The sequence below is a fragment of the Scleropages formosus genome, chromosome 25 (assembly GCF_900964775.1).
Source record: "Scleropages formosus chromosome 25, fSclFor1.1, whole genome shotgun sequence".
Classification (NCBI taxonomy): domain Eukaryota; kingdom Metazoa; phylum Chordata; class Actinopteri; order Osteoglossiformes; family Osteoglossidae; genus Scleropages; species Scleropages formosus.
The window spans coordinates 524,378-536,920 of NC_041830.1; the positions used below are offsets into that span (position 1 = coordinate 524,378).

At 43.9% G+C, this 12,543-nt stretch overlaps 1 protein-coding gene across 2 annotated transcripts; it reads left to right on the forward strand.

Moving 5' to 3' along the window:
• The first annotated feature begins 783 nt into the window (after positions 1-783).
• Positions 784-8,018, forward strand: tmem106a (transmembrane protein 106A). 2 transcript variants are annotated; one of them, XM_018741795.2, is made up of 8 exons: positions 784-944; positions 1,842-1,975; positions 2,147-2,210; positions 3,041-3,194; positions 3,311-3,451; positions 3,835-3,878; positions 6,645-6,698; positions 7,339-8,018. In XM_018741795.2, exons 2-8 carry the CDS (start codon positions 1,921-1,923, stop codon positions 7,514-7,516), a joined length of 690 nt encoding a protein of 229 aa, XP_018597311.1. In that variant the 5' UTR covers positions 784-944; positions 1,842-1,920; the 3' UTR covers positions 7,517-8,018. The 2 variants fall into 2 exon arrangements, with proteins under 2 accessions (XP_018597311.1, XP_018597310.1); XM_018741794.2 differs by having other exon boundaries at positions 786-944; positions 1,769-1,975.
• The last annotated feature ends 4,525 nt before the right edge of the window (positions 8,019-12,543 follow it).

Sequence of the window (12,543 nt, forward strand, 5' to 3'; positions counted from 1 at the left end):
CAACTTAGAAATCGGCGATCTTTTGGTAAAGTTTTATGCAGCTACTTGTGTTATGAACGTTGCTGCATGGTGAAGGAAACTAACTTAAGAGTCACTATCTGCAGCTTTGTCTCTTTCTCTGTCAATGTAATGCACACACACACATTTCCAGAACCGCTTGTCCCATACGGGGTCGCGGGGAACCGGAGCCTACCTGGCAACACAGGGCGTAAGGCCGGAGGGGGAGGGGACACACCCAGGACGGGACGCCAGTCCGTCGCAAGGCACCCCAAGCGGGACTCGAACCCCAGACCCACCGGAGAGCAGGACTGTGGTCCAACCCACTGCGCCACCGCACCCCTCAATGTAATGCTCACATTGTATTTTCTGCGAGATGTACGTCGCTTGGAGAAAACGTCTGTTAATGAATACATGTCATGTAAATATGCCGGCAAGCAACGCCAGAGCAGAGGGAAAATCTTAACAAAGAGAAAATAAAAAGTGAATAAACAAGGAGAAATAATAATAAAAACATAAATGATACTCTACGGAAAATAGACAAACATAAAAACTTATTACAACGATAAAGAAGTCGAAGAAAGGAGAGTAGTTTTCTCGTTATGTTTCAGAAAGAATGCTTTGAACTACAGAACTGTAGTAGTACACTTAACACTGGTGAAAAAGTACAGTAATGGGCGACTCGGTGGTGCAAGCAAGAGGGCGCCACATTCCTACATGTTTTGCGCATTCTACGGAACCGCACGGGGCCAGGAGCTCGTTCCGCACACGAGACTGCCGCGAGAGGCGGCGCTAAAAGTCTCAAGCCCGCGTGCCGGTCAGCTGAGCACCGTGTGGGGAGGGGGAGTGCGCGCAGTGCTGAAGAGGAGCTCGAGCTAGTGCGAAGTGGCAAAATGGCGAAGAACGAGGGAGCGACGCGGCCCATGGAGCTCGTGTGACGGATGCGGGTAAGACGGAGTCAGTGAGCCGCCCAGCAGCCGTTGGATTCACCGCGTTCCGGGAAAACTGGCCGCAGTTTCGTACCGCTCCACGACTTGTTGTTTTCTCTTCCCTGCGCGCCATACCGCGCGTCTGAAAACTCTCTTCTTGCCATCGCGAGGATTGTTGCAAATCTGTGTCTGTCTGTGTGCTCCTGTGAAAAGGCAGGTGTGTGTGTAGTGTGTAATACACAGTCAGTGTATGCAGTCTTTATGTGCTCTGTATGCAGTGCACACTTTGCTTGCAGTATGTGCAATTTGTATGTGATCTGTGTGCAGTTTTGTATGCAGTTTGTGTGAAGTTTTTATAAGCCCCATGAGCTTGTGGTTGCAGCCCAGATGTGAGAATGTGAAACTGAAATGTGTAGGAATCCTAGATCATGACAGAAGTGTAAGAGCAGAACTGTCCTTCATGGTAAAAGTTGTAAACAGCCTCAGCTGTGCATGTGTTGCTCTGTGAGCATCACATGGCAGCACCTGACACTTACACCGTTGAGCTGCTTACACTTATTTACCCTTTTATACAGCAGGGTAATTTTACTGTGAAAGGTTTTAGTAAAAGGAGCAGATGGTGTTTGTTCAGACCGTTTCGGTATGGTTCAGTGACTCTATGTATGACTGTGTGTGTGTGTTCAGTTCCCCTTCTTTGCCTCCACAGGTGACTCTTTGTGTGCGTTGCTCTCCTGTGTGTGTGGTGTTTCCTGCACTGTGCCTGTAAGCAAAACACACACTTGGCAACATAAGGTGGTTCATCCCCAGTCCCCTAAGAGAACCTAATGTCTCTCCTCTCTAAGGCCAGCGGGCTGTCTGCCTGGACACTTTTGTGTACAAGAACGACATGTTGATGGGGGTCTCTCTGGGGCACAGCAGCACCCCCCACAGGGGCAAGGAGGGAGAAGAGTGGAAGCACTCGCACAAGGACTACGGCACTATTGGCTGGGAGTTCATGGCAGAAACCTTAGACTGCCCTACCTGTCGAGGGACCGGGCGCATCCCCCGAGGTGGGTGTACTGGTTTACCGGTTTACTGATTGACTGCCAGTGCTGCGTGCCTTTATGTGAACGACCAGGCAAAATAAGCAATTTCGGGAACCAACGAAAGTGCGTGCCTCATCCATATGGTTGCTCTACAGTATTTTATTCGCTGCTCTCCTTCCTCCCCACTTCCTGCAGGTCAGGAGAACCAGCTGGTGGCAGTCATTCCTTGCACGGACCAGAGACTGAAACCGCGACACACGTAAGAGCCCTATGCAGACCCCCCTTTCATCCTTCTGTCTCCCATATGGACGAAAAGGGTGTAGGAAAGTGTGGGCTGTGCTGTGACATTTCTCTTTCCCTTTATTTTGCAGACACCTTTGTTTAAAGTAACTTGCAGTGTCACATTTAGACAGCTAGCTGTTATTACCATGTCAGTTCTGGGTACATCACTTGATCACAGGTGCTACAAATTGCAACTTGCGTCCCCCAAACGCTACACCACCCGCTGCTTAGTTTGTTGAAACAGTCTTAATGTTTGTAGAGCATACTAGATTTTTGCTGTCAAAAGTACAGGAATAATCTGTGAAATCTACTTCTGTTCATTTGTAAAAAAAAAAAAAAAAAAAACTTTTCTCCAGAGGGACTTAAATTGTTAAGCTTCTTACAATTATTTACCCATTTATACATCTGCGTAATTTTTACTGGAGCATTTTAGGGTAGGAACCTTGCTTAAGGGTACTATAGCTAGAAGTGGGATTCAACCTTGTGACCTTCAGGTCCAAAGGCAGCAGCTGTAACCGCTACGCTAGCAGCCTGGAGGACGTGAAGTCTTCCTTAGCTATTGTTATGCAACTTTAATAAGTCTTGTATGATTGAGTGGGTGCTCTGAGAGAACTGACATTGAGCAGTTGTAGAGTAGTATCCCACAAAGCTGACTTTAAAGCAGTGCACACAGGGAATGGTGTTTCCCGCAACATTCTCAGTAGGTTTCATGCTTGACATGCTCTTTTGTGTTTGTGCTGCATGAGACATCTTGTTCCGCTCAATGTTTGAGTTCACAGTATCTAATTTGAGCCTTTACTTCCTCAGGAAGCAATACGTGTGCTTGTCTGTGGTGCTCTGCCTCGTGGTCTGCTTTCTTGTCCTTTTCTTCCTCTTTCCACGGAGCATGTCGCTGTCCCCCATTGCCATCAAATCCGTCCTGGTGTTCTTCACGCCGGACGCGGTCACCATGACCATCATGGTGAGTCCCAACTGTCCCGAGAGTGCGATTCATGGCCCAGAGGCTCAGCTGCAAATGCGGTGCGACTGCTTGGGAGCTGCTGGAGTAAACAGTTGTGTGCATGTGATGCTTCTCAGAGTGTCCTGAACATCTCCAACGAGAACTTTGTGACTGTGGAGGTCCGTAATCTTGACGTGCAAGCTCTGATCGTTGACACCGTCGTTGGCAAGGCCAGCATTGGCAACGTTACCATTGTGAAGCCACGGTCTCGGACAGAGGTGAGCCCCAGTTTCTCCTTCGCGTAGCTGCTTTCCACACCAGAGCTGCACTGTGGGTTCTCAACACATGGCACTGCACACTCTGTTTGTGCTCAACCCCCCTCAGCAGTGCACATACAACTTTGATGTGAAACCCATTCTTACTGTGGCTCAGCTCAGTAGATGGTTGTATTAGCAGAGCAGCAACTGAGCTCTGCTGAGCCTGAACGTGGGTGAACGGTTAACACTGGAGTCACGGAGTAGGACACTGCAGCAGCTGTCCAGTGAAGTTCAGGAGCCACTGCAGAGCTGACAACAGGTTGACTGTAAATGTTGAGTTGTAGTCCAATACACCATGTAGAGGCCCCAATAAAGAGCTGCCGTTCTCCTTTTTTCTTTTGCAGTATACTTTCGACATTCCTGTTTCCATAGAGGATGCTGGGCTCAGGTAAGTACGCAAGTGTTTTTTCGCCTGTAGATGCGTGTGGGTCACATACCCAGTGACCGAGGGTAGGAAGATGGCACACCAGACACAGGTTTGGGAATGAATGTGACGTGTTTCCTTGTGTTGGAAGCAGAAGGAAGCGTGCAGACCCCTCTTATGGTCCTTCTGTTAGTACCAAGCACAAATATTGAAGGCACAGTCTAAAATGAAGAAGTATAGATGGTGAAAGTAAACCAAACCATAAACAGATGCTGAGAAAGCTGTAAGAGGCCCGCCAGCTGTCAGAGAAAGTCGTTCATGTTTTTGCTCACCTTGGGATACATTCTCCTGCCTTATGGTGTGAAAAGCTCTACCAACATTTCGGAGCTGCTGTATCACCTACTGCTTAAGCTGCTCACAGGTGTCTCACATGTGGTGTGGGTCACTATGCTGTCACTTTCGAGGTGTCTGAGTGAGTGCTGAGGGTTTTCTCTTGTACAACAAATAAAATTTTTTTGGGTTCTTTGGAAGCTGACTTGCTAACAACAGTACAATACCATAAGTAACACTGTAAAAGCATGGTGCCACAGCAAGTAGCGCTACAGTCTGACAGCGGTGGTGCAAGAGGACGTGAGTTCAGTCCCTGCTCACTTTGTGTGGAGTTTGCATGTTCCCCCCATGTCTGCATGGGTTTCTATCAGGTGCTCTGGTTTACAGTCCAAAGACATGCTGTTCAGGTGGATTGGTGACTCTGTGTGGCAGAGTGTGTTCCACTGATGTATGGATGACTGACCCTTTGTAAGTAGTGTACAGTAGTAGCATTTACATTACATTTACATTTATTCACTTAGCAGACGCTTTTCTCCAAAGCGACTTACAACAGATATGTAGTGTTACTAGTCCACACACCTTACTCACCAAGGTGACTTACACTGTTAGATACACTGCTACTAGTAGTGTAAGTCACCTTGGTCAATAAAGTGTGTGGGCTGATAACACTGCATAGAGTTCGTCTAAAGTTGCGTTGGAGAAAAGTTTCTGACAAATGAAGCAGCATAAGCATGAAAGGACAATACAGTATTTCCATCATAATTTTGAGGATATAAACATTGGTCTACACGTTGTCCTTGAGATATCTTCTATGGAGAGAGTCGGTGGGCTCCTGCGTGGTCGTAGTATTCTGCAGGTTGATCAGGTGACAGACTAGCCTTTTACCATAGTCCATGTCATCTTAAGTCATGGAAGTACTAATTTTATCTGCTTGTGTAAGACATTGCATTTCTTGAACATAGTTTCAAGTGAACTCAAATGTTACAAGCAGTTGCAAGTACAATTTCCAAAGCATAGAGAAGTTCTTCTAAATGCACATTAAGCAGTGAATCTGGTCTAAGGTTTCCAATTTTGTTTTTTTTTTTTTTTTTTAAACACTAATTCATTATCAAGAGGAAACGCTCTCTGCATTTGTACAGGATGTATGTAGGTACTTTGTGGAATTTATTGCCTCTGTAAATTATGTTCTTCAAGTTGTACAGATGTTCATCTGGGACATGTACTCCAGAGAGGGCCTTCCTTCCCTTGCAAGTGATTTAGAACAGGTTTCCCATGAATCGGTGTTTCTGTCGTACAGTGTAGCCTGCTGCTTATTGCCACCCCACTAAGTGGAAAGAACGGGGCTTGAACCTGCACATGGCTTTAATTAGCTTATGTCTCACTGAGGATTTTTGCAGTAAATCCTGATGTAATTCAGTGTATTCCTTTCATTGTAGACCTTCACTTCACATATACAGTGCTGCTTGAAAGTATATGAAGCTCTTGTGTCTTAGTTTTACCCCAAAATAGTTAATGAGAAGCAGTCTTTCTCAGCTGACATAATGGGTAATTACAAATTCCATATGTTGTTTTCGAGTTTGCCTGTGTGTAGTAGAAATAATGAAGTAGTGCAGGTGCAAAAGTAAAGCTTGAGTAGGTAAGTAGAATCAGGTGTGTGAATAATAGTAATTTATTCATTTTGTACAAGATTTATAGGGGAATTTCCATATGTCAGACAATAATGAGTATCCCTAGTGTTCATATACTTTCAAGCAGCAGTGTGTCTTCAGTGACTTTTACAAAGAGAACTAGCTGTCGTGCTGTGGCTAGAGCCTTAAAATGAATGCACAATGCTCTTGGTGGATTTTGGTTTCTGCGATTGCAGTCTGGTGCGAAACACTTCTCGTAACACCAATCCTCCTGCATGGGACCGCTTTCTGTATGTTTCACATAAGCTTCTGAAACGGCATGAAGTGATCAGGACTGCTCTCTGACAGCAGACGACTAGGGAAGCTGTGAGACACACTGTTCTTCATGTGTACGGGCTGTATGTCTCCCTTTCGCTCTCTCTCTCACACAGACAGACAGTGTCTTTGGTCAGAACAGTGGCGAGTTGTATTGCAGTTAAGCAGTTATTTGCCCTTCATGACATGTCTTTCATGGTTTCCAAACTGACTTGAATTATGTAAACATTTACTGTTTACCCTAAATTTTGGTGATCTATTTTCTTTTATGATGACATTTTAGCACTATGCATTGTAATAACATGAACTTGGTTATTTGGCAAGTCTGGCCATTTTAGTATTGGTACACATACTTTGGTTGAATATTTTTCTGCAGAATGTTTTCAAACAGCTAACAGTTTAGCCTTATGTATTAATGTAATCAATGTTTCTTTGCTTTTTTTGAAGTCATGTCATTGTGTGTTTTAGTGGCAGTAACTTCCTCAAATGATTTTTTTTTTTTCTTCTCCTTTTACAGCTCTTACTGCAAATCAACCTCCATAAAGATTCGAACCTTGTTTTTCCATTTGCAGTGAGTATTCCACTTTCTTTAAATATACGTAAGATGACTTGTATGGAGGAAAATGAGCCACCCTACTGCTGTCTACTTTGTACTCCTTTTTTCCCTTTAATATCCTCTCAACAAAGTGTCAGTTTAATATGGATCAGTGACCATCTCCACGTGTGTGTGTGCGTGCGTGTGTTCACTGGCTGCTGGTGGGCCACAGACATTCCTCTGAGGACCTGCAGTGCCTATTGATCATTGGGACACATGATGGACTTCCTAGCCCTTTTCTGTTTACATTGTAAAAGTTATGGTTAATATTAAATCTTCCAAATGGCCAGTGTGGTGTACAGTGAAATGGCATTTTAACAGGGACAGTAATGTTTGAAAATGCCATTTAGCAAGCTCCCAGTGCAGAAACTTCAGTTTATAGAGAGCAGAGTGCAGTCATGATCATGCCTCAGCTTTTAGGACTGTTGTATTGCCTCCATGTCTTTGTTTTTATTGCACGTTATGGCTGTCATGTGGACTGGCTGCTTTAGAAAAGCTCTGAACAACTATATTCTCCTTTTATGAAATATGAATTGGAATGTTCAGTCTTTGAAAGCAGACCTCTGTGAACATTGACTGGATCCATGTGATCCCCCCTGCCCCTTGTCTCCCACAGGATCATGATGAGGGTGTTCTATCTCGCTCACTCGGAGCAGTTGTCCATGGACGCTTTTGAGTATGTGGACTGTGGGACCAACACCACTGTGTCACACATCATGCAGGACACTTCACTTTGTAGCTGGGGCTCTAAGAAAGGGTCAGCACTGTCACTACTGTGTAAGACACCTCTTTAGACATGTTCCTGCTTTCTGCTTTGCTCATTTCTCTATTGAACATGCTGTTTAAAAGGGAATTTCATTTCCACTCAAACATTTCAGTCCCACCCCCCCGTATTTTCTGTGCCATTTTTTAGCATGGCTCTTGGAAAGGATATAACCTAAAGTGAACTGTGAAATGATTCTGACATTATAACTGTGCCGTTATCTGTTAGCACCGTATTGCCAGTAATACTTACAGATACTATATGAATGTTGATTAATACACTAGTATTCACAGATCTAAAAATCATGTTGTGTGTATATGTATGTATATACTGTATATACAGTGTGTGTGTGTGTGCGCGCGCGCATATATATATAATTTAGCATGGAATTTTGCTATCCACCTAGATGATGTATGTTCATAAGTATATAATAGTGTATGTCCTCTGTCACAATTTCACTGTCTTCATGGGATATTTTGTTGAATCCTCACAACAACTGTCACGAAGCTGATACCTTGTTTTCCTGTGTCAGACACACAGTGACTTTTCTGGCAAGCTTTCTTTTTCAATGAATGGAGGTTTATATCCATATCTGCTGGTGTGCACATACTCACAGTAAAATTAAATAAAATGGGCTCAATTTTTACATACGCATTTTTTGAAAATAGAAATCTCTTTTGTGAAATCAGTTTTATAATCACATGCATTCATTTATCTGATGCTTTTGGCCAAAGTGACACGGGTAGAACAATGAAGTGCATTAAATCAACAGAAGCGATCTGGATGCAGATGTGATTCTTGGCTATTGTCAATTTGTCACATACCACAGTATGAACCAGTATAGATCACATGAGTAGTCCCCCCCAACCCCCATTATTACATTTACATTTATTAATTTAGCAGATGATTTTCTTTAAAGTGACATACATTTCATAGAACATATGTGTGCATTACATTAGTACAGAGACATAGTTACAGGTGTGATTCTTAAGTAGTTTTTCTTTCCACCATATGCACCAATGTTCATCACGTGTAGCTGCATAAAACTTTCAGAATTTGTATTAAACAGATAACATGGTGTATGCTTATGGAATACATCTGAGATGAGGGGAGAAGTGAGACCCTTCTTGGATGCTGAGAGAGATTCAGCAGTTCTGAGAGAGAGAGAGGGGGAACTCATTCCAGCACAGTGGAGCCAGAACTGAGAACATAGTTCTGTGACTACTTTTCCACTGACAGTTACTTTTTTGCTGGCACCTGGAGAGAAGACTGTCCATACCATGACACGACATTCCCGCTAGTCACACCGCTGCAAGCGGTACACACTTGGCACCGCTCCCTAGGGCAGCTTGGAAGAGCACTGCATAACCCATGTAAATGCTGAATCATATCGACCCTGCTGCGGGTGCTCAGTCCTTCTCTTGAGCATGGGGACAGGGACACGTACTGGGCACACAGAGGGCTGTCTACCTAAACAGGTGTACTGGTTTGCATGGTGGCTGCTAAGGAGTGCAACCTCTGAGCTAAAGGCTCTCTCCTCACTGATAATACAGTCCCTTTCTGCACACTTGGCTGTGTGTACAAGCTGCAATATGACGACACAAAAACTGTCTTAGGAAGGAAACGAAAACTAAAGTGAGGTAAATGATAGCGCATTGTCTTGCTGTCCTTCAGAGAACAGACATGTTTTTCATGATGTAAAGAAAACACCCAGGGTCCATTTTGTTACTTTTAATGGAAAGATGTTGGAAATTAATACACATTTTAGTACCTAGTGAGGAGGTGCACAGGTCACTGCTGGGATGCCTGGACAGCCAGATGTCTGGAGTGTCATGGAGATTTCTGGTCTCAATGTCTCACCACTGCTGCCTGTACTGTGTGGACTGAAAAGGGTTAGGATTACGTTACATTTATACATTTGTGGCTGCACTGCTGTTGCTTAGGCATGGCCTCACGTCATTATTTACAGTAGATGTATCTATCTTTGGGGTTCATGAGAAATTATCCAGAGCTTCCAGTTCACAGGTTTCAGAATATTAAACTTAGCACACAATCAACACCTGAACAGCAACTGAATGCAAATGTAAAGGATTATGAATATGTATAAATGCATACAGTTACTGCACAAAATCCCTTTTGATGCAGAATTCTTGTCTCATGTCTTGGTTAAATAAGATGCAAAGAGTATTCCAGGTAGTTTTGTGCTGAACTCACACTCACAGTGTATCTCTTTGGAGTCCCAGTGATGTGAAGCTCACAGTTGCACTGAGCACAGTGAGTCACTGCTGTAGGAGAGAAAGAGGAAATGGTCAGCAAGAGCAAAGGTGCAAATTCGGAGGTTGATGTGACTAGATGAGGAACCTCCCATGTGGTTTACTCCAAGGTTTGACACCACAGCATGAAAAACATATCTGCTGAATTGCAGACATTAGGATGTGTCAGGGAAAGCACGCAATGCATCATCTCCTGATGAGGAAAATGATCCAATGTTACATATCTGTGTGTGGCAAAAGTATGTGAACCTCTAGGATTATCAGTTCATTTAAAGGGGAAATTAGAGTCAGGTGTTTAAATCAATAAAATGACGATGGGCTGGGAGAGGGAGAGGCTCTGCCTTATTTTAAAAAAAAAAAAAAAAAAAAAAGTGTGGGGCTTCATTATCCAAAGTCTGTTCTTCACAACACAGGTTTGTGGAAGCGTGTCAGGGCTCAAACAAAGGAGATTCCGAGGACACATCAGCACTTGAGTCTGCTCTCCTGATCCCCACACAGTGTGACAGTTAGGTTTGGCAAAATTCAAACGCTGCATTCCAGAATAAGAATGTTATGTCATGTGTGAAACGTGGTGGCAGTATCATTGTTTGGGCCTGCTGTGTTACCTCTGGACCATGACAGCTCGTCATCATTGATGGAACTATGAATTATGAATTGTATCAACAAATTATACAGGAAAATGTCAGGGTATTCATTCATAAACTAAAACTCAAGAGAAACTGGGTCATGCAGCAAGACAACGACCCTGAACACATAAGTTGTTCTACCGAAGAATGGTTAAAGCAGAAGAAAGTTAAACTTTTGGAACGGCCAAGTCAAAGTCCAGACCATAATCCTGTACAAATGTTTTCGAAGGACCTGAAGTGGGCACTTCCTGCGAGGAAGCCCACCAACATTCCCAAGTTGAAGTTGCTCTGTAAGGAGGAATGGGCTGAAATTCCTCCAAGCCGATGTGCAGGACTGATCAACAGATTCTGGAAACACTTAGTTGCAGTTATTGCTGCACAAAGGGGGGGGAGGGTGCAGTTATTCAAAAGCAAAGGTTCACATACTTTTGCCACACACAGATGTGTAACATTGGATAATTTTCCTCAAATAAATGAACGAGTGAAATGTTTTTGCCTCATTTGTTTAATTTGGTTCTCTTTATGTAGTTTTAGGACCAGTGTCGAAAATCTGATCATGTTTTATGAAATATTTATGCAGAAATTGAGAAAATTGTAAAGGGTTCACAAACTTTTGAGCACCACGGGAAGTCACACTGGATAAAGGTGCCAGATACAGTAATTATTTGCTGTATATCTGCCCAGTGAACAAATAAATGTGAAAGACTTGCTGGTGTCAGGAGGCATACAGAACCCAAACACTCTCCATGGTCACTGACTGGTTTTCAGAATCAGAATCAGAATCAGAACGAGCTTTATTGCCAAGTATGTTCACACATACAAGGAATTTGACTTGGTGACAGAAACTTCCACAGCACAGACAGAATGACAGTGACAAGACAGATGAGAAGATAGAATATGTGAATGAAGGATAAAAAATATATAAAAATATAAAACACCCAATATACAAAAATAGTCACAAGACATTGTATTTATCATGTCTTGTACCAAATGCTGAACTTCTGATGGTCGCTGAGCACACTGCTTATACCTTGTGCTTTCTCAGGCAAGTTGGGCTGCTTCTGTTCTCCTGTGGACTGTTTTGGTGGCTCTTTCTGCATCTGAAAGAAGGACAGTGAAAGATATCAGCCTAGCAGACACATTACCTTCCAAACACCTTTAATGTACTGTATTTGAATTCTGTATTTCAAGGTAACACTTTGCTAAGTTTTTTTACTGTCACCTGTCTTGAAGTGTTTTCAGAAAGGATTCCCTTATTTAGTTACCAGTTACTGTGTAAAGCATTCACATCTATTCATCCATTGTCAACAACCTATCCCAAGCAGGATCACAGTGAGCTGGAGCCTCACCCGGCAACATAGGATGCAAGGCCAAAGGGGGAGGGGACACACCCTGGATGGGACCCCAGTCCATTGCAAGGGACTCCAAGCAGGGCTCGAACCCCAGACCCGCCACACAGCAGGCACCAGCTGAACCTGCCACGCCACTACGCAACACATCAAATTTATTATATACTCTATTTTTGGTTTAGTGAAGTGATTTTCTTTTTGTATTGAATTCATGTATGTAACCCTAATATTCTGCCTATTTTCAGTTTAGGATCAGCAGCATCTCCTCTTTCCACAGTCCCCCCAGTCACACACACACACACACACACACACACACACACACACACACACACACACACACACACACACACACACACACACACACACACGGGGAACTGGAGCCTACCCGGCAGCTCAGGTCATAAGGCCGGAGGGGGAGGGGACACACCCAGGATGGGATGCCAGCCCGCCCCGCAAGGTATCCCAAGTGGGACTTGAACCCCAGACCCACCAGAGAGCAGGATCCGGTCCAACCCACTGTGCCACCGCGCCCCCCCATCCCCCCCAGTCATTTAAATTATATTGTGAGCTGGTAGGTGGTCCAGCCCAGGGCAGGAGGCAGGAGCTGGAACAAGGGATCTGCCCTGGTCCTAAATGAATGATGAAGGCCAGCTGCACACACTTCAGGGTCAAAAGGGAAGATGATAAAAGCAGCTGACCTGAAGACTTTTGAGAAGGACAGGTTGTTTTCCCCTTTACCAGTTACGGTAAATGTGGTAAATAAAATTTGGTAATAGTACATACATACTCCAGCCTATTAGAAATTACAGA

Excerpts from the sequence above, each read along its gene's own strand:
- tmem106a (XM_018741794.2), top strand. The coding sequence starts at position 1,813 with ATGTTGATGGGGGTCTCTCTGGGGCACAGCAGCACCCCCCACAGGGGC. Across the intron at positions 1,976-2,146 it reads GACCGGGCGCATCCCCCGAG|GTCAGGAGAACCAGCTGGTG; the intron begins GTGGGTGTACTG and ends CACTTCCTGCAG. Across the intron at positions 3,452-3,834 it reads AGCCACGGTCTCGGACAGAG|TATACTTTCGACATTCCTGT; the intron begins GTGAGCCCCAGT and ends TTTCTTTTGCAG.